General features: G+C 38.9%; 2 protein-coding genes across 4 annotated transcripts in view; one reads left to right on the forward strand and one right to left on the reverse strand.

Annotated features, from left to right (window-relative positions):
• The window catches only part of zmat3 (zinc finger, matrin-type 3), a 149,677-nt gene that overhangs the window by 81,971 nt on the left and 41,651 nt on the right, over nt 1-26,055 (forward strand). The gene's annotated exons all lie outside the window — the stretch shown is intronic.
• si:ch211-247n2.1 (calcium-activated potassium channel subunit beta-2) overlaps nt 1-26,055 on the reverse strand; it is a 145,082-nt gene that overhangs the window by 2,630 nt on the left and 116,397 nt on the right. For both annotated transcript variants that reach the window (XM_051923994.1, XM_051923995.1), the window contains exon 4: nt 10,960-11,152. In XM_051923994.1, coding sequence (XP_051779954.1) covers nt 10,960-11,152 — 193 coding nt within the window. The remainder of the gene's footprint in view (nt 1-10,959; nt 11,153-26,055) is intronic.

Consider the following 26,055-nt stretch of genomic DNA (forward strand, 5'->3'; position numbering starts at 1 on the left):
GATTTTCTAATAATAAATATACTGCTCAAAAAAATTAGAGGAACACTTTTTAATCAGAGTATAGCATCAAGACAATGAAACTTCTGGAATATTGATCTGGTCAGTTAAGTAGCAGAGGGGGTTGTTAATCAGTTTCAGCTGCTTTGGTGTTAATGAAATTAACAACAGGTGCACTAGAGGAGCAACAATAAGACGACCCCCAAAGCAGAAATGGTTTAACAGGAGGAGGAGGCCACTGGCATTTTTCCCTCCTCATCTTTTCTGACAGTTTTTTCACTCATTTTGCATTTGGCTACAGTCAGTGTCTCTACTTGCAGCATGAGGCGATACCTGGACCCTACAGAGGTTGTACAGGTAGTCCAACTTCTCCAGAATGGTACATCAATACGTGCCATTGCCAGAAGGTTTGCTGTGCCTCCCAGCACAGCCTCAAGGGCATGGAGGAGATTCCAGGAGACAGGCAGTTACTCTAGGAGAGCTGGACAGGGCCTAGAAGGTCCTTACCCATCAGCCGGATTGGTATCTGCTCCTTTGGGCAAGGAGGAACAGGATGAGCACTGCCAGAGCCCTACAAAATTACCTCCAGCAGGCCACCGGTGTGAATGTCTCTGACCAAACAATCAGCAACAGACTTCATGAGGGTGACCGGAGGGCCCGACACCCTCTAGTGGGCCTTGTGCTCACTGCCTGGCACCATGGAGCTCGATTGGCATTTGCCATAGAATACCAGAATTGACAGGTCCACAACTGGCTAGACAATGTCATCTTGACTGCCATTAGGTATCGGGATGAAATCCTTGGACCCATTGTCAGACCCTATGCTGGTGCAGTGAGTCCTGGGTTCCTCCTGGTGCACAACAATGCCCAGTCTCAGGTGGCGAGAGTATGCAGGCAGTTCCTGGAAGATGAAGGAATTGATACCATTGACTGGCCCCCACGCTCGCCAGACCTAAATCCAATAGAACCTCTGGGACATTATGTTTCGGTCCATCTGACGCCGCCAGGTTGCACTTCAGACTGTCCAGGAGCTCAGTGATGCCCTGGTCCAGATCTGGGAGAAGATCCCCCAGGACAGCATCCGTCGTCTCATTAGGAGCATGCCCCGACGTTGTCAGGCATGCATACAAGCACATGGGGGCCATACAAACTACTCAGTATGATTTTGAGTTGCTGCAATGAAATTTCGACAAAAATTAGTCAGGACTAGCCTGACGCATCATTTTTTCACTATGATTTTCGGGGTGTCTTTGAATTTAGCCCTCTGTAGGTTGATAATTTTCATTTCCATCAAACAATGTGGCATCCTTTCATTCCTAACACATGACCCAGTCAATATCAGTATAGATATCCAGTAGGATTTTTTTTCCTATTGAGATCTGATGTGTTTTCAAAGTATGCCTTTAATTTTTTTGAGCAGTTTACTTAACATTCTGAAAAGGTATGTAAAGTTCAAAAGACTAATTCATCTGTCAGTCCATCATGCACTTTAAGAACACAGTGCATCAGAGTGTCTAGCAAAGCACTACTTGTAAGGACACCTTGAAACAGAAAGTGGCCAAAGCTTGGTTTGCATTTTCTTGGTTTTATGTTCAAAATGTTTAGATCTCTCATTCCTCCTTGCAAGGAGTTTTAATAGGTCTGACACTGTAGTAGCCGTTCAGCACTCAGTATCATCTAAGATGGTGTCTGCTCCAGTTGTCATTTACTGTCATTACAATTAAGGGAGCAAAACCCACAGGAAAAAGGTGAATTAATAGTCAATGACCAAAGGCGGTTAAAAACTTAATGTGAATGTAAATGGTCTGTGTTTATTAACCATGTTTTCTGAAGGGTCATAAAAGTAGGAGCATTAGGGTGATTCTTGAAGTAATCTGGTATTTTATCAATGATGCCCTGTGCTACAGTGGAATTCTTCCTGCACTTTGGAACATAAAAGAACTAGAGGAAAACAAAAAGTGGATGAGATTTATTACCACAGGTTTAAAGGATAATGTATTGTCTGCACAAGCACATCAGGCATTCTGCATCCTCAGGTCACCATAACATTTTAAGCTTTATAATGCACTGGTTAGGCCTCATCTTGAGGTCTCCAGGCTACAAAAAGGACATAGCAGCACTAGAAAAAGTTCATAGAAGAGCAACTAGGCTCATTCCAGGGCTACAGGGTATGAATTATGAGGAAACATCAAAAGAGCTGAGCCTTTTCAATATAAGCAAAAGAACTTTAAGAGGTGACATGATTGAAGTGTTTAAAATTATAGAGGGAATTAGTACAGTGAATCGAGACTGTTATTTTAAATGAGTTCATCAAGAACACGGGGACACAGTTGGAAACTTGTTAAGGGTAAATTTCACAGAAACATTAGGAGGTATTTCTTTACACAGAGAACCATAGACACTTGACATAAGCTACCAAGTAGTGTGGTAGACAGTAAGATTTAAAATTTGACTTGATATTTTTTTAGAGGAAGTAAGTGTATAGGATTGGCGAGCTTAGTTGGGCTGAATGGTATGTTCTCGTCTAGATTGTTCTACTGTTCTAATGTTTTAATCTTACACTACTGTGCTTCTCTGACAGTGAAATAAGAGAAGACAAAAAGTTAATCAAACAATGAAATCATTTCAGTGACTCACTGATTGTAAGCCTGCAGCCACATGAGCCAACAAGGACTGAACCTGAGAAGCACTGTAATACAACATTACAAGTAAGAACACCCTTCTGATGTTTGTAGTTAATGGTTGGGGTGGTTCTCCAGCTACAGATAAACCAAAAAACAATTTCTTTCTTCCTTCCTCACTGGTGTGCCCTGCCTCCTATCTGTGAATCCCAAAGAAATGGGGCCACCGTATTATGTAGCTGTAAATTTTTGCAGCAATCAGATAGTACAAAATGAAATTTAGATTGTAGGGGGAGAATGGGGTATCCTGAACGGAATGATTTTCCCTTACCTGGATAAGATGCCAATGTGAGGACTCAAGCAAATGGGCCGGAATGACAAGGAAATAAATTTATACCTGGCCAGTACATTTTATCAGATGGACAGAGAAAAGAGTAGGAGTGGTTCCATCCCCCATGCGCTAGGTCAGTGGTCCTCGTATAAGTACCCAGTTGAGACACCTGCAGGGGTGCTAGGGAGATGGAGTCTGGAAATGCAGCCCTGTCCCTTGGGGTCGATAGAGGGTGCTGTCGGGGGGAGGGCCACCCTACTTTTGTCTCTGGCCTGGAAGTGCTGCATTTGAGGAAACCAGAAGGGCACAGAAGCATTCCCCGGGACTGGCTTTAAAAGGAGCACACTGCCAAACATGAATGAGTCAGATTCGGGAGGCAGCGGGCAACACTAGGCAGAGGAGAGGAAGAAGAATTGTGCTTTATTGTTCATTTATTGTATTATTGTGGCTGATTGTTGGAGAGAGGTATTTGGAAAAGGTGTTAGGTAAATAAATATTCTTTATTTTACTGCTATGAGTGTGTTCATATGCCGTGTTTCATCAACTTGTTATTTGGATTGCTTGCACATCCTCTCATAATATCTTCCAGCTTCCTGCCCCCTGACACTAGGCTGGAAATACTTTGAAAAGTACTTTGAGGAAAAAAAATTCTCATAAAAAAACAAAACAAAAAAAAAAATTCTCCTGTCCAAAAACAAAAAAAAATTCCTCTCGTCAAATTTTTCTTTCTCCCATCAAAATTGTTTTTCCTCTTATTAAAAAATATTTCTCACAAAAAAAATATCTTGTCATCAAAATTTTTTTTGTTCACATCAACAAAATTTTTTTCTCCTCTCATGAGTGTCCCTTAAGGGGCTCCATAGATTAATGAGTACATATATAAAACCTTGATGCATATTTTTAGAAAGTCACTGCACACTTGGGGAAATTCCAAAGTACTAGAAAATGGTAAATATTATCCTGTTATATAAAAAGGGTGACTGGGCAGATCCCAGCAACTATTGGCCAGTAAATTTAACATGCAACTCATGGCAAAAACAGGGGTGTTTCTGAACAGTCAGCATTGATATGTTTTACCAAAATGAAGCAACAAAACAATATGACCAAAGTGGAACTTATGATATTACTTATCTGGACCTTCAGAAAGCATTTGAAAAGGTGCCACATGAGAGGATGGGCATCAAACTAAACGAAGTGGGAGTTCAGGGTGATGTTTGTAGATGGGTGCAAAATTGGCTCAGACATAGGAAGCCGATGGTGATGGTGTGAGGAACCTCATCAGAATTGGGTGATCTTAAGGATGGGGGTCCCACAAGTCGGCTGCTATTTTTGGATAGGAATATAAATAACTAGTTAGTTAAGATTGCAAATGATACCAAGATAGGTGGATTGGCAGATAATCTGGAATTCATTAAATCATTACAGAGGGACTTGGAGAGCATACAGGCTTGAGCAGATTTGTGGCAGATGAGAATTAATGCAAGTAAAAGTAAGTTTTAAATGTAGGGAATGAAAATTTTAGGTTTGAATACACAATGGGAGGTCTGAAAATAGAACGCCTTATGAGAAGGATTTAGGATTCGTACTGGACTCATCACTTCAACTTATTGACAATGTTCAGAAGCCATTAAGAAGGCTAACAGAATGTTAGGTTATATAGCACGATGTGAGGAGTACAAGTCCAAGGAGGTTATGCTCAAGCTTTATAATGCACTGGTGAGGCCTCATCTGGAGTACTGTGTGCAGTCACCAGGCTATAAAAAGGACATAGCAGCACTAGAAAAGGTCCAGTGAAGAGCAACTCGGCTGATTCCAGGGCCACAGGGGATGTATTATGAAGAAAGATTTTAAGAGCTGAGCCTTTTCAGCTAAAGGAGATTAAGAGGTGACATGATTGAAGTGTTTAAAATTATGAAGGGAATTATAACAGTAAATTGAGACTGCTATTTTAAAATGAGTTCATAAAAAACACAGGGACAAAGTTGGAAACCTGTTATGGGTAAATTTCACAAAAGCATTAGACGTTTTTCTTCACACAGAGAACCACAGACACTTGGAATAGGCTACCAAGTAGTGTGGTAGACAGTAAGACTTTAGGGACCTTCAAAACTCAACTTGATGTTTTTTTTAGAAGAATTGATGAATGGTCTGCTCTTGTCAAGATTGTTCTAATGTTCTAATGTAATGTTAAATTGTGCTAGATGGTGCTGAAATTTGAATTTCTGAATTAATGCCCTTTATATTGGAACCAGGTTTGCCAAAAAAAAGAGTCACCAAACATAACAAACTGCAGTATGTCTTCTACAGTTCTGGTTTCTGTAGTAAGCAAATTGTTATTGCTATGATTAGCTTCTTTATTTAATTTTATGAGTTTTCCTTTGGCTTTTATTAAAAGTTCTAAGTGTAGGAATTATGACGACATTAGTTTTAGAATTAATTTACAAATGTGAAAAATTTTTTTGCATTCCTCCTATGATGCCATTTTGTTTTCCTTTGGGTGCCCGCCATTTTGTGGAATTTTTGTTGACCATTCCCATACCATTGTTAGGCAAGGTCAACATGAAGTGTGAGGGGTGTGGACATTGCTTGGAAGCATAAAGGTCAACATTGGTACGCTTTCTAGTTGTCTGAAATTGCAGATTTAATTTCAAAAACCAATCAGTGTGGTTTTACTTTACTTGTTTTTCTGGTTAACAATTACCTGTTTTTTTTCTGATAAAGAATTTTAGTTTAGTGTTTGGGGTTAGACATAACAGTTTATTGATGTTTTTCGTGTTCAACTTCACCTGGCTTTTTGACTATGTTTCATTTACCAATCTTTCCTTCAAAAAAATATCGATCTTTACCTTTGGGAGGCAGAACGGTTATCTGGAGATATACTTCAGAAAGTATCCAGACCCCTTTCTTTTTCATCATTTGTTATGTGCAGCTTTGTGCTAAAATCATATAAAATTTATTTTCTCCAAATCATGAAACACTCAGTTTCCCAGAATGACAAAGCAAATGCAGGGGTTTTAGAATTTTTGCAAACTCATTAAAAAAATAAAAACATAAAAAACAAACAAAAAAAACCTGAAATGCCTTATTGATACAAGTATTCAGACCCTTTAACTCAGTACTTTGTTGAAGCACATATGGCAGTGATTACAGCCTGGAGTCTTCATGGATTTGATGAAACCATCTTCACACACCTGCATTTGGGGACTTTCTGACATTCTTCTCAGCAGATTTTCTCAAGCTCTGTCATGTTGGATGGAGACAATTGGAGAACAGCTATTGTCAGATTTTTCCAGAGTTGTTTGATTTGATTCAAGTCCATGCTCTGGTTGGATGACTCAAGGACATTCCCAGAGTTGACCCTAAGCCACCTCTATGTTGTCTTTGCTTTGTGCTTAGGGTCATTGTCCTATTGGAAAGTGAGCATTCTGCTCAGTCTGATTTCCAGAGCTTTTTCAAGCAGGTTTTCTGTAAGGATATCTTTGTACTTGCCACTGCTTAGCTTTCCCTCAACCCTGTCTAGTCTCCCACTCCCTGACACTGAAAAACAACTGCAACTGCCACCACTATGCTTCACTGTTGGAATGGTATTGCCAAGGTGATGGGCGGTGCCTGGCTTTCAACAGACATTATGCTAATCTTGGTTTCATCAGACCAGAGAATCTTATTTTTGCACAGTGCTTTAGGTGCCATTTTGCAAACTTTAAGCAGGCATTTATGTGTCCTTTACTGAGGAGAGGCTTGTCTGGTTATAAATCTTAGAATGATGGAGTTTTGCAGTGATGGTTGTCCTTCTGGAAATTTCTCATATAGTCATGCAAGTTCTCTGGAGCTTAGCCAGAGGGATCATTGAGTACTTGTCACCTCTCTCACCATTGCCCTTCTTCATGATTGCAACAGAGAGTTATGGTTCTTTCAGTCCTCTTCTGTTTATGGATTATGGAGGACACTGTGCTCTTGGAAACCTTCAATGCTGCAGGAATGTTTTGGTAGCCTCGACACAGTCCTGTCTCTGAGCTCAGTAGGCAATTCCTTTGACCTTGTGGCACAGGTGTGTGCCTTTCCTAATCATGTCCAATCAATTGTACTGACCACAAAACAAAGTGCAGAAACATCTCAATGAAGATCAGTAGAATGAGATGCACCTGAGATACATTTCAAGTGTCACAGCAAAGAGTTTGAATACTTGTATCAATGTATTATTTTACTTTTTAATTTTTAGTAAATTTGCAAAAATGTCTAAAATCTTATTTTTGGTTTGTCATTCTGGGGCATTGAGTGTTGTTGCTTGATATGGGGAAAATTGAATTTGAATGATTTTAGCACAAAGCTGCAACATAAAAATATCTGAAAAATGTGCAGGGGTCCGATTCCTTTCTGGATCCACTATACACAGATACATATATTCACACACTTTATAGTTTCAGAGGTTCCAAGCCTGTATGTTTGATGTACGCAATCCGGACTAGAGCAAGTTCTCACAAGCTTCAACAAGGGGTGTCTATTAAAGATGTGAGATAATAAGCAGGAATGAAGAATATGGCTTTGCTAATTTTTGGGTCTCTTTGTCAGTTTTTTTTTTTTATTCCTGCAGGTTTTTTGCATTTTTTTTGTTCTTGAAGTTTTAATTTTGATTCTTGTGTTGGAATTTTTGGAATTTTGTATTTTGATGTTTAGGTTTTTCTTAGGTTCTTGTCAGGTTTTTGATTTATTTTGTTTTGTTCACTCATTTAATTCATTAAATTTAACAATTAAAATGTTTTTTGGTGTTTTTTTTCTCGCTCCATCTTATATTTTCGGAATGCCTTTCACCTTACACTCCAAATCATAACCTTAGATCTTCAAATGAGTGTCTACTTATAATTCCAAGAGCTAAACTTAAAAGAAGTGGTGAGGCAGCCTTCTGTTGTTATGCACCTAAAATTTGGAATAGCTTATTGATAGAAATTTGCCAGGCTAATACAGTGGAGCACTTTAAAAAACTGCTAAAAACTCATTATTTTAACATGGCTTTCTCATAGCTTCATTTTATCTTAATCCTGATACTCTGTATATGTATTTAATTATCATTATCATTCCCGGTGGCTCCAAAATCTGTACTAATTCCTACTTTCTCTTCTGTTCTTTTTCTGGTTTTCTGTGGTTGCAATCTGTGCCACCACCACCTGATCAAAGTACCGTGATGTCCCAACATTGACGGATTAAAGGCCAGAAGTCCCCATGACCGTCATCATCAAGTTCTTCCATGAGAACCCTGAATACAATGATGACTGATTGAGGTCATTTATGTTAGGTAGAATGCCTAGAGGGGGCTGAGTGGTCTTGTGGCCTGGAACCCCTGCAGATTTTATTTTTCTTTCTCCAGCTGTCTGGAGTTTTTTCTTTATTTTTTTCTGTCCTCCCTGGCCATCGGACCTTACTTTTATTCTATGTTAATTAATATTGCCTAATTTTATTTCTTAATATATTTAGTCTTTTTTCTCTTTCTTCATCCTGTAAAGATAGATAGATAGATAGATACTTTATTAATCCCAAGGGGAAATTCACAAAGCATTTTGAGCTACATCATTTGTATGAAAATGTGCTATAGAAATAATTGTTGTTGTTGTTTTTTTACTGCCTGTTTCCCTACACTTTTTTGAGGTTTTTATAAATCCAAATTCTGTACACGTTTTGCAATTTTTCTTTCATTTTGTATTTAGCTATTAATTATTAATGCTTTATTATTATGTTTTCGCATTGCCGTTTTTGTAATTTGTTTTATTGTCATGGGTGCTGCCATATTATGTGTCTTTGTATTGTTTATGGTCACTATGTCTCTTGCTAGTCATGTGATCGATGACATATTATGTCATTACTCTCCCCCATTATAAAATGGCAACATGCTCCTCTCAGGATTCACTTTTTCGGATACTGTGGAAAGTTCACTTGCACTTAGCTAGTGAGAAATTTCACTAGTGAGTGAGGACTTTGCATGTGTCAAATTTCACTGTACTCTGCACACATGTCAACACAACTTCTAACACAACTACCACTATAACTACTTCTGCTACTCCTATTAGAACAACTACTTTAATTTTGATTATCACATTGAACTTTTCTATTCTTGGTTCTCCCTCATCTTCTCTCGTTTTGTCATCTTCCCATTTCCTTCAGCGATTTTCATTGCCCCTTTTGCTGTGCCTTCATTTCCCAATCCTTTGGAATGAGGTGTTGTCACCTGCTTACAGTACCTTCTTGGCATTCTCTTAGACATATACTCATAACCGTAAAAAATTGATACATACTGTCAAATATGCTATTAAATATACCGTATATACTCACGTATAAGTCAGGTCTCTATCATAAAATCTGACCGATTTATATGCCTGTTCAAAAATGCGGCACATAATTTTTTTATTTTTACATCTTCCTGCCTCCTCCAATCTCACACCAGTTTTTCAGACACATCGAATTTTGTTGCAGCAGCGTAGTTACCAATTTCTTTCGCCACTTCAATGACTTTTAAATTAAAACCAGCTTCATATTTTCTTCTGGTCGAATGCTCCATCGTAGAAGGTTTGAAAAATAAATGAATCAATTAATCAATCAGTGAATCAGCTTAATAATGTATTTATAAAAAGGGCAATAACTTTTTTCACTATTGAAGTCTGCGTACCAAACAAATGAAAGCATCATCAAACTTGGTAACAGTTTATAGTAGAGAGTCACAGCCTACAACAAGGTCTAACAAGATTCACTATGGGAGAACATGCATTATTACCCAAAGTCAGACAAGGGCAAATGCTTATTCATTTTCACTCACTGTTGCAGTATATTTCTATTTATCTTGTAGATAAAAAGAAAGGGAAAAGAATGAGTGCAGTGCAAGGCGCTTTGCTGCATTTCCTTTACAACGATTACCAGAGTGTGTGATTTTCTATGCTGCACCCTGAAAGTCCCTTACAGGGTATTAGCAGCTGCAGACTTAATCATGGCCTTCATCACTGTCAGCCTTGTCAGCTGCTGGCATCCTCTGTCATTTTGCTCGAATTAATCAGTATAATGTGTTTCATGTTTGTTCTGCTTACAAAGCCATTGCATTTAATAATGAACCTTCTTAATTTTCAGCTTGGCACAGAAACAGGTGTGAAAAGGATATAAGTACATTGGGGACACACATGCGGATAATAGGACTTCTTTTTGATTTGACATTGGCTATATATTCTGATAGTAATCATTTGCTGCTTCAAAGTGTTTATTTACATCAAACCTCACAATACTGAATCTTTGTTGTAGAAATAGGTTATGCTTTTAGGCAACAATAGCTTGTAGAAGGCATTCTCATTACAGAAGTGGTTCTGCTATACTGTAATTATATCAATATTTATAGTAATCTTACACAAGCCCACCAGCTGGTCATTTAATGCTTCAGCTCTCTCAAACAAGACAGAGCTAAGTTCAGCATCATTTAAAACAATGCTGTGCTGATATGCAGTGATGTTAGTCATTTTGTTCAGGAACACTCAGCAGTCCTACTAAGTGGTTGCTAAATGCTGGTAACTTCATTAAATACCAGCTCTGAAAGTGGCATCACACTCATGGAAAGCTGCCACCCTCTGGCGAATGCAAAGAAAATTCTCAATGACATTCTTCCCAACTTGACTATCATTCATTAATTTATTCATTCAATTTTCTCTTTTGGCTTAATGACTAAGAAGCTGCATTGAAAACTAAACTGTTGCATGCTCAGGCCACTCACCAACTGACCACCACAAATGCCATCCAATCTGACTGTTCATCAACTGTATATAATATTTAAATACATTATTAAAGTTTAGAATATGCACACAATATGCACAATACAGCAAAATAAGTCATAGAACAAATATGAGGAGTAAGAAGTGCAATTTGTAAAATTCTACAGCATTTGCAAATTATTATTTACAGTGAATTTCCCACTTCTTCAATGTCCTATTAAAACATTTCACATTGTATTAATTTTTCTTCATACACCATTTCATGTTTGCTTACCTCTGTATTTACGTCTGGCATCTCCATGTGTGACAGTCGCATTATTTTCCCAGAAGAGCTCAGATTCACATAGACCCGCAGACAGGGGTATTTAGAGACTTTCAGGCAGTCTGTGCCACAGCTGTATGTACAGTTCCTGTCACCTATGATGCTGAGGTTGAAGAGGCTGCACCGTGATTCTCCTTTCCAAACACTTGGTGTGAAAAAAGAAAAAAAAACAAAAACAAAACAAAAAAGTAGGGAGTAATTATGGATCATAGCAGCGTTAGCAGCTCTTATGTTAAAAAGGCAAGCTTTCAAAATAAAGGGTACTTATACTTTCTAGCTTCCATGGTTCATGGTTAGCCTTGTGGTCCATGGAGCAAAGAGTAATCATGAACCTGAAAACAACTCTGGATGGGATGTTAATCCATCACACATCACAAAGAGGAAGCTGAGCTATTGATTAATCAAACACATTAATAAAGACATGTTCTCAAGGAAACCAACTTGGAAATGGAAGGAGAAAGAGCAAGTTCCACAGTGACCAGTACAGGACTTGAGCCCAGCTCCTTAGAGCAATGTAGCTGCAGCACTACGTAGCGTCCCCCTTCATTATAAACATCCATCTATCCATTTAGGAACCTGTGTAATTCAGCACATAGTCAAGTTGGGACAGCAGAGGCTATGGTGGATGCATTAGGCTCAAAGTTGGAGTCAATGGACAGGGAACCAGTCTACTATAGTGCACATACATTCAAACAAGTCTAATTAAGAGTTCTGAAAAGCCTAAACTACATGACACTGAGATGTGAGAGGAACATACTGAGAGAACCTGTAACACACGTGTTGAATTCAAACTGGAATGACATCATAAATTCAAATGTTCTTGAATAAATATGATTTGCAAAGTAGTGATGTATAGTGTGTTGTGTAAATTAATACTGAAAATTGCTATGGCGTTCACATGTTAGTCATCCGAATAATTTGGTTCTGTACCTCTGTTTGGATTAAATCAGGTTCTGCCCCCTCATCATCAACAACATGGATGATTCATTGGTTTTGCTTTACGGCTTGTCATTTTTTCCACATTTCTTTCTCCACACTTCTAGTAAGTTGGAATTCCATATCACTCATGTGCTCTAAAAAGTCCAGCTGGCTGTATAAATTACATATGACTAGAATTGAATACAAGCTGCAGTGGAGCATGATCATTTTGCTAATAAATCCCCAAACTTTAATTTTTCTGCCTTCTGGACACTAACAATGTGTAACACGTAGAACATCCAACTGGCCTGCATGGAACAGCATGAGAGACCAACAATGACTTTGACAATGACAGTCTAGATGTTGGCAACACCTACTGCGTGAATGCATGTAGGCATTCACAAGAAGACGTGGTGGTTGCCAGATGAATACACACATAACATAATCGACTCCCCCAGGATTAGTAAATGCAGGAGTTCACTGTTGCCTGTGTCAGAACTTACAGAGGAGCTGATACTTGTAGGGAAATGAACAGATGTGAGAATAATCGAATCAATCAGGTAATTCATTTTAAGTTTTGTCTTTGGAAATGCCAGTAATTCATTTAATAATTTGCTAAGGCTCCCACTTTCCTTTCCGTACCTTTCTCTGCAGGAGGGTGTTTGGGATGTTAGACTTGCATCAATGTAACTGAAGCACACTTGTTTTAAGAAAAAGAATAACACAGTTTATTGTTAATTATACAAATATGATAACTGCATATATATCGACATAGAGGACAGGATGCAAGACAGATGAGACAAATAAACATATAACACAGAAGAGGCTGGCTGTCAACTAATTATTTAGAGTTCTAATTTATCTTGGCACAGATAAACAGTTTCATAATTCCAAGCTTTCAAAGATGTCATTGCTATACAGTCCTTTGTTTGTGGTATGGTGTGGTGTTGCTTACCTCAGCTTCCTGTTTGGTTCTTTGCGGTGTACTCATGTAAGTTAATAGGGAAAATGTTAATGTTTCTGGCAGATGAATGCAGACAGTGCAGTTCCCTTCTTGAAGTAATGCTGCTTTTCTGTCTTCTCAGACTGGGCTCAATCACAGCTTGCCTTGGAAGAGTGGATCTTAGAGCTACTTCAGGGAGTCTCTTCCAGGCCAAAGAAACTCTGTGGGCTTTTTTGCTCCCCAGGCAATGGGTGGCTACTTGCTCCAAAGAGATCAGATTGTCAGCTTTGAGCTCACAAAAAGAATAGATGATCAGTGTTCAGCTACCCCAAAAGAGATGACTGCACCTAGTTTTGAAGGAAGATGTAACCTCTAGTGACTGGAATAAGTTTACTTTTGGTTACAAATCAAGTGCCTTCTTATAGGTGACTTATTTTATCTATCGAGCCAGAGTTCAGTTTGGGGTTACAAACCTAAAATGAGTGACCCTTTAGACATCTTTTTGTCTGAAGGAGTCTGTGTAGACATATTAACTCAGCTCGGATTTGCACAGAGCTGACCAAAGTATTTGGATGGGAGACCAACCAGGAAAAACTTGGGTTGCTGCTGAAAGAGGTGTTGGTGAGGCCAGCAGAGGGCACTTACTCTGTGGTCTGAATGTAGATCCCAATGTGATGAGTACACTGTGCTGTAAAAATGATGCTGTCCTTCAGATGAGAAGTAAAACTGAGGTCCTGACTCTCTGTGGTCATTAAAGATCCCTGGGCATCCTTCATAAAGAGGAGGATTTATCCCAATGTCCAGACTAAATTGCCATCCATTGCCTAGTCATTCTAGCCCGCTAATCATCTCCCGTCTGTAACTGGCTATGTCTCTCACCCCATCACCACCTAACAGCTAATGTGCGGTGAGCGTACTGGTGCAAAATGGCTGGCATCGCATTATTCAGGTATATTCTGCACATTAGTGGTGATTGAAGTGGCTTCCCACTCATTATGTAAAGTACTTTTTGTAGTGAGAAAAGTGCTATATAAATGTAAAGTATTACTATTATTATTATTATTATTATTAAGTTGTTTGTTCAAAGCATTTTCTGGATGATATGTGCATCTTAAAACTTTATTTTACTTGAATTTCTGATCTCTGTAAAAATGAGCTTGTCTAACAACAGAAAGAGAAAGTGTTAGTAGAAGCAGCAGATAGGAGGCTACACTAGCAAAAATGAAACTTATCACAGCACAAATGTGCAGTCTCGTCAAAATTAAATCTCAGAACCTTAAATGGTAAAATGATCATTTTCTGGACATTCTACATGCTTAAAAGCGAAACTCTCTAAGTATCTTTACGCAGGCTCTTGAACATGTTGTCACATTTGTACTTCTGATTAGCACAAAAATGCAGATAGGAGAGAACTGGGCAAAGAAAACTTTATTCTGGTACTGGATGGTGCAACATTTAGGTTTATTCTGTATTGAAGCTTTTATTCAAACATATAGCAAACTTGACCACTTCCTAGGTGTCTGCCTTACTCCAGCATTCACCCTTGAGATTAAAAGAACTCAAAGGCATTTCATTTTTCTCAGGGGCATTCAGCTGAATAGAGAAAGGAGCAGTGGTTGGAGCAGAGCAGAGAGAGAGCAGAACAGCACATAAGTCATCTGAATTTAGAGCCTCCAAACATAAAGTTAAGTGCCTTAAGCCCTACCGTCTGCCACTGATCCTGCACTGGTAAACCTTAGATCTTTGAGAGTATGCTTCTTTCACATTTTAATTCTGTTTGAAAGTGTGTTTTCTCTTTAGCTGAATGAGCCCCACAGAAGGAAGATGCAGCGTGATCAGTCTGATAGTGATGATATGGTCTGTCGAAATGACTTTGGACAGAGAGAAGCTAGAGGTGTTCTCTTTGGCCCTGAAAAGCTTTAAAAACCAGTAGGTTAAAATGAACGTATTGCTGAGAGAGAGAACCATGAAGGAAGCGAAACAACAACAACCATGCTGACAGATGGAGCAATGTAACCTTAAGAGACAGAACGCCACACACATTGGGTGTTTTGGACAGGGAAAGCTCCTAAAACAGTCAGTTTGTGTAAATGATTTGGCCACAACCTTTTACTTTAATTTTGCTTTTACTATTTGGCACATTGAGAATATTTAAGAAAATTGAATACTATAATGACTGAATAAAAGTTTATTGCCTGGGGTAGAGAGAAAAGAGGAGACATCCTCCAATAGGAGAAGTGAAGCATGGTAGCAGTCATTTCTGGGTGAAGTCAGTCCATAATCCATTGTGGCTGCCAGGCTTTGTCTCCTTCCAGAGTAGAGATTGTGAGGATAAGAGAACAAGAGTGGGTGTGGATGACATATGTGTGGATCAGTATTACAAAGAACCTGGGTGTGGGAATAAAAGATTCAATGTTTTAGGATAGGGTCATCCCAAGACACTTCCATGATAAAACAAACTGCATAATGTAAGGGGTAAAAAAATCATTGATTGATCACAATCAATAGCACAGTATCACACATCAAGATGTTCCAAGCAAGGAAAAGATAGAGGTATTACAGAGACAATTAGGTGACACCATTGTGATGCAACAATGTGAGACGCATAAGTGGGGCTTCAAAGTTGGCAGTCATGCAATGAATAGATACTCACGCCACACAACATCTTTGAACTGTGCATTGAGTAACAGAACCTGATACAATTACTTTACTTGACTTTAAAAAAGTATTTGACAGTCTACACAGGGAAATACAGTGTAACACTGCCAAGTTTTATGGCTTTCCCAATGAAAAATGAAACCTCCAAAATATCTACTAAAACTCCAGCTGACTACATCACGATTGCCACTGATGTATGTCAGGCTTGTATTTTGTTACTTCCCCAGTTCCTTTAGTTGATTGACTTCATAATCCAGAGGGCAGGAATTGGGCAAAAACTTGGTGGAATGAACAAGTAACTGACAGAGCTAGACCTTGCAAATGGCATTGCCCTACTTGCGAAAATGAGTGATGAACTGCAGGCGCTTAGAAGACTAAATCCATGCAGATCAGCAGTTAACGAACAATAAGTTAAATCCCCTTTGGTAGATGATATAGATTGATTCGCCTACATTGGGGGTGTACTAACCAAGAGAAATGACATAGACAAAGAGGGCGATAGCAGAATAGGCAAAGTATTTTGGTGACTACACTCAATAGAGTCATCAACAACTGTTAACGTCAACACTACAATTTGCCTGTATAATACTACAGTAATACCTATCGCCATTTATGCCAATGAAATATGGAAAATCATGACTTGAATATCACAGAAATTAAATGTTTTATAGAAATGTTGCCTGCAAAAAAAATCTGTGTCATCTATTTTGACCACATTGTAAATAAAGGACTTCTAGAAGAAGCCAGGTGACCAAGCCTTTAAGACACATTGCAGTGACAGAATGCAGAAAATATTTATGCCTATCAAACCACAATGAGATATATTCCACGTGTTGGAAAAGGTAGATTAGGAAGTCAATGAAGAACATTTACAATATAATGGCATCAAATGAGAAGGAGACAAAAGAGGCATCAGCTAATATTACATATTGGCAATACATTGCTCACGGATGTGCAGAGCAGCACAGGAGGAACCAGGCCAAACTAAGCTCACTTGAGCTAAGTTTACGAACAAAAGACAGCAGCTCAGCTTATCCCTTGGTAAACTTGGTAGCATCTTTTGCCTGAAGAAAATTGTAAATTTGAATCAAAATTATAAAAAAAAAACTTTTTAATGAATTTTGCAAAATGCAGAAGGCAGTTTGTTTTTATATGTCAAAAGTACCACCTTCAGATATATCAGATCATGTAAAGCTGATGTCACATTGCATGACTTTTTCTTGTTGGAGATGTCAGATTTGCTGTTGCTGATCACAGTTGCTCATCTCATTGCTGCACCATCTCAAATAACATAACTGAAAATCGCCAATATTCCATGTCTTTTGTACTCAATTCTTTCTCTGAGTACTGTGCTGCATGACAGAGGTGGTGCTGTAATAAGGACTATGAACTGCAGAGAGTTCAACAGCAATCACTGTCCTTTATTTATTTTGTTCCATTGTGTTTTAATACGTGTAACATGAGACATCAGACAGAAGAGCTTATCTTCTTATTGTGATGTTCAAAATATGCGTGTTCCTTATTCCTTCACTACATTCTATGCATTGAACTCTCATTGATTGTCTTACACATAAGCAGTCCAGTGCTCCAATCAAAGAGAAACTCAGACCTGATTGATTTTATCATAGCCAGTCACAGACTTGTTGGTCTCAGTCATTTGATATGTCACATTAGATGATAGACTTCATGGGAGAGTGCTGCGGACTGCTTCTGCCTGGCTAACACTTTATAAATGAAGACTATGACTCACTGGAAAAGTCATCTAAAGTGACATAACTTCAAGGTAAGAATCAATATGGATTTAAAATTTAAAAATGTAAAGGAAGTTTTATATCAAATTTTTATATTCCATAATTTCAACCTTCAATCTGACGAGTGATCACATAGGCCAAAGAGGATCAGTTTTTATTTTTTTTCTGTCATGGTTTTACATATTTTCATTTTTGTTGCCATATTTAAGATGGGAGGAAAAAACTTGAAACATTTACTTTGTCAATCTTATATAAAGGTTTGTCTCTGTGCATCAGCCAGGCCTCAAAAAAAAATAAACGGTCCATATTTATAAATAACATGTACAATTATATCACTAATTTATTTGTCAGTTACACTGCCATTCCTTTCAGATCCAAACGTATTAAAGAAAAGTTTAGTGCAGGACTACTGCCTCCAATGGCATGATGTATCTTTAAAAATGTCTGTTTTGTGTGATGGTAATCAGAAGTAAAAGGTTGTGTGACTTTTGTTTGCAGAGTGATGTGATTTGTCTACTTAAGATTGCCATATCCCAAGTGATAGCATTCTCCAGTTTGTGTATTCCACAGTACCAAAGTACCACCAACACTGGAGCGCTAACAAGGCCACCCCAATTATCATGGGGGTATTTTGCATGCTGTTCACACAGTTATTTGTATATTTGTATATACTAGCTGCTTGCAAATTTTAAAGGTTCATGGAAAAGTATAGAGCTGCATATAAACTGTGAATAGGCTCCAGCTTTTCCACAGCCCTGCTCTGGATAAGAGGAATTGGAAAATGGATGTGAAACTGGAATGAAACAACATATTCTAATTTCTGCAAAAATTAACTTTCAGACAAATGACCTCACATTTTCTCAAGAATAAAAGGCCGTATAGATGAGTTTGTGGTGGAGTTAATGAGTTTGTGCCATGCATATCATATGGCTGTAATGTAACCACAAATCATCATCATTTCTCCTCCACTGTGCTTCCTGGCTGGCATTTCCAACTAAATGAGCTTTGTGACTACAGCTGTTGTTTTCCATGAATATTTAAGCCAATGCAGTTACACTTTCAAAAGTTTTCTGCCATAACATCCTCTCATTAGTCGTGAAGGTTGTATGTTGTGACTTATGCAAGTAAATATTTATTTGGTTGCATTTTGGCTTTTTTTTTTATTATTGTTTACAATATTGTCTTATGCTTTAAATTTTGAACATACCATACATTACCACTCATTTTATATATGCATACAGGTTTACTTCCTACACAGAGTATATACACTAGTTATCACTTACAACTGCAGTAGAATTCCATTAATCCAGATTTGACAGGACTGCACTCAGTCTGAATGTCAAAATTAATCAGAACCTATCTTTAATGTTCCAGTTTTTATTTAAACTTTTTGAAATTAGTTTCTTTTATTGACGCAGACCTCAAAAAATAAAGAAATAAATGAAAAACAAGTAAAAATAAAACAATACAGAAGGTAAAGGGCTGAAGTAAGGCGTACACATAGACAGAGCTAAGCAGGAGCTGTCAACAGAATAGCTGAGTGGCTGATTTGTGTTGGTGTAGTGGAGGAGAAGCGCTAGTGAGTGAGTGAGTCATTACCAAGAACGCACCATTCACCCCCACGATTCATCGCACACCGCCACATTCACTCTTATCTGGTGCAGCAGGCAGTTACCACTTTCTGCACACTGTATTGCATTGTAGATTTAATTTTAAATGGATAAATGTGCTATTTTTCCTATTAATATGCACTCATAACCTATAATGACAAAGTAAAACATGTTTTCAGAAAGTTTTACAGCCATCAAAATAATGTGAAACTGGTGGCATCAATAAACAAAAACAAAATGGTACTAATAAAAATAAACATAATGAAATAACCTCATATAATTCTTTCTTCTTCTTCTGACTTTCTTTCCACATTAGTACATAAAACACAAATATGATGACGCCAAACAGATTTGTCAAGTGCCAGTGATTGTTCTTCTGTCCAATTCATACCCAATAAGTGCCCAGGTCATCCTTTGTCTGCCTGGTTGGCTTTTTCCAGGAAGGACTCATTGCATGACTTGTTTGGGTAATCTTCTGTAGATGGCCGAACCAAGCTAGGTGTCTTTTCTGTAGATTGAGACTAATGGGCAACTGGGCAGTTCTTGTCCGGACCACATCTGTAGTGGTCATTTCTTGACATCGTATGTGCATGATTGTAGGAAGCCTGAATCAAAGCTGTCCTGTTTAGCGTGTTGTGCCTCAGTTCCAAATAGAAGAACTGGGATGATAACACTGTTATATATTTTCATCTTGGTGTATATGGAGAGGGCGGCACGGTGGCGCAGTGGGTAGCGCTGCTGCCTCGCAGTTGGGAGACCTGGGGACCTGGGTTCGCTTCCCGGGTCCTCCCTGCGTGGAGTTTGCATGTTCTCCCCGTGTCTGCGTGGGTTTCCTCCGGGCGCTCCGGTTTCCTCCCACAGTCCAAAGACATGCAGGTTAGGTGGATTGGGGATTCTAAATTGGCCCTAGTGTGTGCTTGGTGTGTGGGTGTGTTTGTGTGTGTCCTGCGGTGGGTTGGCACCCTGCCCAGGATTGTTTCCTGCCTTGTGCCCTGTGTTGGCTGGGATTGGCTCCAGCAGACCCCCGTGACCCTGTGTTCGGATTCAGCGGGTTGGACAATGGATGGATGTATATGGAGAACTGCTTGATGTTCCAAAGTTTCCTCAATCTGCTCATGGTAGAGGATACCTCTCGGTTGTAGTATTGTTTTCCCAGGTAAGCAGGCTGCCAAGATAAATGAACTCTTGAATGCTGTCCACGCGATTGCCGTTGATGTATAGGGGGGAGCTTGAAGTGTTTATTTCCATCAGTTTTGTGTTTTTGGCCGAGATGAGCAATTGTAGTTTCTGCCTGGTGATTGCTAAGCGACTTATACATGGAGGGCACAAGACACGATTAATCGCTGAATAATCACTGGGCAAAAACTAGGATTGCTTATCATGACCAAAAAAACTTAATGTAATAATGATGTAAAATTATGATCTTTATAATAGTGAAAGAAAACACAAAAAATCCCACATATGGGTTCTAATACATTGCAATAAGCAGATAACTGAGATGCTTTCCTGCAGTAAATCCTGGATTACATGCACTGAATCAGACAAATCCCACGTGCAGTGAAATGTTAAAGCACTCCTGTCCAGTTACATAATGTGGTAAAGTTAACAGCCTTTTAACATTTACAAACTTCCCCCAGTTATTAGTGTGCTATACAATTAGCTGCAACTATATAGCCAGCTTCAAATGTTGCCTAACATGAAACCTTCCGAGGAAAGAGGTGCAGGAAAGATGAAAAAAGGATGCAAAGAGGAAATGAGTGGTTTTAGCATAGGATGTCAGACTGCTGAATAATGGGGTCCAAGCGAAGCTGGATGTCTGAGGTCCTGAAACATTAGGCATCAGTTTCAACAGCTTTTCAGACACCAGCTCAAGTAGGATTCAGGTGCTGATCTGTCGACTTCTCAGGAAAGAGTGGACAAATAGCAAGGAGTGATGGCAGAAGCAAGCAGAACAGCAGGCTGAATAGCTGGAATTGGGTTATCATGTGGCAGAGATAGATGCAATAGGAAAAAATTTAATTTAAAAGGCACAAGATTCAACAGTTTAGGTTCAGTAGTGGAAAATCTAAAAGAGGTGTTTAGAGAACCACTAAATCGAGGATGAAAAGTTTCAAAGACATCAAAATGTTGCTTTTGTGAGGTAGTAGAGTCCTACATCAATCTTAAGCTGAGATATCTGATCTATCTTAGATGTCCACTTAACCTTGAGCAGTGTGCTCAGCAAACTCACTAGCAGGGGTAGCTGGCACTGTCTGGTTTGGGGACATTGAACAAAGCATAGGCTATGGTCTTCTCCTGTACAAAGAGAGAATCTGTGCAAAATTTGGTAAAGATAGGTTAAACAGTGTGGATTTGCATACCCAGCCAACACACACACACACATTCAAAGTTATATACTAGATTAGGCCCGTCAGATCAAATGTCACCATTCAAACATAATTAAAATCTACTTTTAAAAGTCTTACTCAAAGGCATTTGAATGTGGAAGAACTATTGTTGCTTTTATATTGCACCAACATCTTGCATTAACATCATGCTATTCCAGATGTGTCGTATAATCCTGCAATATTTTACAGTTCCATTTTCCAAGTCACTTGTGTGATCTATCGTTTTGTTATTTCAAATGGTTAGCTTGCATCGTCATTAGTAAAATCAACTTGCTGTGCTCTTGGATTTACAGTTGTACTAAGAATAGAGTTTTAAATATTTATTTGGCCCAAAAATGGTGATGTTCTACTCTTGATACGTCTTCACTCTTAAGCCAGAGATTCCTGAATTACTGCTGTTTATATTAGAACTGTTAAGTGTCCATCACAGTAAACAAAAGGTGTATTTCTTTCTCATTAAACATGATGGATAATAACTGTCATATTTCTGATTTTCCTTTTATTATTGTAACTGCTGTAAAACCCCATTTTGAAGAGCCTTTTAAGTGTCAGCAATATTTCATATGCAGAATTAGATGCTGACTTGTGACGGGATACCTAAAACTGTGTAGCGTATTTCAACTCCATTCAATTTAGTCCTGTATCTCATTCTCGGAATTCTGACATCTTGTGTTGCAAAGTATCAGGTTAGGTCCTGCACGCCTTTTTGGTTTTTTTTTATACTAACTTTTTTGTTATCTATTTTTTTTTACCATCAGGATATTCATATCCACACATATTATAAAAGTATTGAAAATGGTGAAGTGCAAGAAAAAGCACTACATCTCTGACATAAATAGGGAAAAAGCAAAACAACGCAATTTTGCCCATCTAACAAAGCTGAATACAGAAAACAGATTTATTCACCTGTTTAGCCTGAGATAAACAGGAAGGAAAACATATAAAGATGAATCAAAAGAAACTTCACTGTGGTGTGTTGTACAACCAATGTGCAATCCTGCAGTGGCATTTCCATGTTCATTTAACGTGGCTTTTAACTAGACTAATGGCAAAGTGCCATGCTGTGCGTGTGTGAACTACCCATAAGCCATCACAAATGGGTTGTGCTTCTATCTGTTGCAGTTACTGCATGGTTTTCAAACTGCCTGTACTTTTTTGATTTACCCTCGTATTATAAGTAATGGATGTTAAGAGTATTATACTCCCTCAGCTAAAACCAAGTTTTGGATTTTATTAATAATAGTTTTCCAAGATTTGATATTTGAAGAACACACTTGAATAATTTTCATTACTGAGCATTCAAGAAGAATAAGCTTGTTTGCAAAAGGATCATTTTCAGAGGTTAATCTAAAAAAAAAGCAAAACGTGATAGGAGAGCCAAAAAGCAGACAAAGAGGAGGTTATGGACAACCAAAAATGGGAAACTGAAAAACATTACTGGAACATGTGAAGAAGAGTTCTTGAAAGCCATTGGGGTATGCAAAGGACCGTAAGGGGTCAGAGGAAAGCCTCAAGAGGAAGTGTTTACGGGGATTAATGCAGAGTTTGATTTTCTACAAACTAATGTTATATTTTTAGGAATAGAATTCCAAGATAGCAAAATAACATCTGGTGTATCACATAGCCTGATAGAGTTTAACGGTAAAAGTCTCATCCTTTTTCCTTCCCACTTTCATCACCTGCTTTATGTTTTGGATGGCTATTTATAGAAATGAAGTAATGCTAAATCCGCCTTCATTAGTAACCTTGTAACTAGTTACTCTGTAAATACTCCTGATATTAACAATATGCTACACCTTCTGGTCATCTGTCTCTTAAATATGAAATTATTTTTGCACACTTATTTCCATTTACAAGTCAGAAATTTTAAGAGGCTGGCTTTGGCTCTATATGGGACCTCTTGTGAAAGCCCCTTGGACCCACTGCAGTTTGCCTCTTAGACAGAGATTGTAGTCAGCTTCACAAGGCTTATTTCCATCTGGACAAAGATGGCAGCAGGGAGTAGCTCACAATATACAGGTGGATGAGCCTTTGGTGTTCTGAGCAGTTTGTGAGACTCAAAGACCGAATTTCTAATACCGATGTGAGCAACACTGGAGCCCCACAAGGAACAGCCTGTCTCCTTTTCTCTTCACTCTGTGGGGTTTTATCGGTAAAGGGGATGAGACAGAGTATAGAATTCAGGCGGAGAAGTTTGTTTCTTGATGTAAAGTGAATTGTCTCCATCATAACATCAGCAAAGCCAAGGAACTGGTCACTTTCACCGCACCAAAGAGTCTCTATGTCCAGTCACTATATAAGGGGTGGGTGTGGAGATGGGACACAAGTAATTGGGTGTCCTTATCAATGACAGGTTGAACTGATCTCATAATGCAGAGTAACTATATAAGAAAGGGCAGAGCAGAGGCTTTTTCTTAGGGGGCTGCACTCCTTTATTGTGTACTGTGATATACTTTACATCTTCTAGCTGGTAACATCACTTCAAGAGAGGCCCCACAAATTAACAAGTTAATTAAAAGGGCAAATTCAGTTATGGGACACACTCTGAACCCCATGGATGTAAGTAGCAAGCAATTGAATTAAAACAAAACTGAGTGCCATTATGAACAATGCTGCAAATCCTTTCTCAAACACTAACACTGGGGACTTTCAGTCAACTAATTTATTCAGCAGATGTGTGGCAACAAACGTTGAAGTTGTTGCATGTCCATTATTTGTGACGCGCTATTTTTGATTTTTAATTGATTCGCCTCCGATTTGCCAAAAGTCCGTTTCAGTCTACGTCGTGCATTGTTTGTATCGAGCCTTGTCCGTTTTTGTATGTCGGTCAGTTGAGCTTTCTGCTTTTGGAGTCTTGCTTGCTTGTTTTCTGGCAGGTCATACGCGCGTTTTACACGTCTGCATTCATTTATTCTGTCTCTTCGCTCCCTTTTTTGTATGTCTGAGACGCGAGCTCTTTCTTTTGAAATCGTGCTTGTTTCGATGCAGCACTTTGAGACGCGCGCTGTATGCGTCTTCGTTCATTGTGTCTGTCCATTTGGGCACGTCTCTGTAACGGGGTTACTTGAGCTTTGTGTTTTTTGATCCGAGACATTTTTTCTCCCGGAGTTTCCTTAGCGCCTTGTTCCCCCCCCCCCCTGTTTATTTTGTTGTTTCATTCGTGTTCGTGTGTTTGGTCCCGTTATCCGATCCGAATCGTTTTGTACCCGTGAGCGTGTATTCATGACTTGTTTGTTGCTCATCGTGCGAAATATGGATAAGTAATAAGGAGGATCGCACTCACTGTTAATATTGCGCCTTTTCTGCAGTTGAACGGTTAATAGTGCTTTATTGTAAGGAGATCCACCTATCCTCCCTAATGTGAAGGTGTTGAGATGACGTATGTTTAATATGGATGTTTCCTTTAGATATGTGGCTTTGGGTGTCACTTCTTATTGATTTTTTGGGATTGAGGATTGTTGTTGCGTGAGCGTCTTCTTTCTTTTTGTGTTCCAGGGGCTTGTTGAATCCCCCTCTTTGTGTGTGTCCCGTCCGTTGCTTGTAGGGTGTATGGGGTGGTTTTGTGTTCTTTTTTTTTTGTGTTTCATTGCCTTTTTAAATCCCCCTCTTGGTGTGTGTCCTGTCCGGTGCCTGTGGGGGGGGGGGGGGGGGGGGGGGGCTTTGGTGCCTTGCTGTTGTTCGCGAGCGTCTTCTTTTTTTTTGTGTGCTAGTTTCGTTTGCAATCGGTTTCGTGCGGCGCCTGCTTTTGACTTCTTTTTTCTCTGCCTTTTCCTTTTTTCTGTGCTCACGCCGCATCATTTCTTTGACTCCTTTTTTCTGTGCTCACTCCTTTTTTCTGTGGTCTTGTCCGCCTCTCGCGGCCCCTCATCCGCTTCTCGCGGCCCCTCATTTCTTGGGGCGCCTGCGCAGTACGTCTTTTTGCGGCTACGGCCCATGGCCGGATGTCCCTGCGTCCATCCGGTTTAGCATTCTCGGTTAGTAATATGGATGAGTATGATCTAATCTGATCACAGCAATATAAATTAGAGCAACTGATAGTATTATGTAGAAGCAAACTACAGTTTTGTAATCATAGTAAAGCACCTGTTCATACCTGTTCATACATTTCACCACATATTACTGCACACACAATGTAGTAAAAAAATGTCAAGACAATAACTAGAAAATGTGTGCCCAATGTGTGACTTTGCTGAGATTTCTGCTGAAACCCAAGGGGAGACATTTGCGAGAATACTGGAATATTTGTTTTGTCAGGAGAAAAACCTGAGAAGCATGAGACAAAAGAAAATGTCTCCATTTTATTTCTTTCTGATCTCATTGTTGTCTAGGAGAAGCTAAAAAGATATTAAAGTGATTAGTAAGGTGATTTTTCATTCCTTTAGAATTTCATGTGAAACACATTGTCTCAAATGAAGTAAACAAGCTGCACAGACAGACAGATTTGTATAGAGGGTGCTTAAAAGCCTCTGTCCACGTCAACCTTTACAGAGGTGTGTGTGTTGAGGGGTCTTGGGTTTGTGTTTCTTCATTTTTTTCTCTTTATCATCCAGAATGCACTCAGGTATGCCAAACAAGTTGTCAGCTATCTTCATTTATATATTTCTGTTCTTGAGTACATGTGTATGTGTGCATGCATGCAAGCGCTTGTACGTGCCTCCATATCTGCATACATTTATATTTAAGTAAATTATCCATCCATCCATTTTCCAACCCGCTGAATCTGAACACAGGGTCACAGGGGTCTGCTGGAGCCATTCCCAGCCAACACAGGGCACAAGGCA

The sequence above is a fragment of the Erpetoichthys calabaricus genome, chromosome 2 (genome assembly GCF_900747795.2).
Source record: "Erpetoichthys calabaricus chromosome 2, fErpCal1.3, whole genome shotgun sequence".
Classification (NCBI taxonomy): Eukaryota; Metazoa; Chordata; class Cladistia; order Polypteriformes; family Polypteridae; genus Erpetoichthys; species Erpetoichthys calabaricus.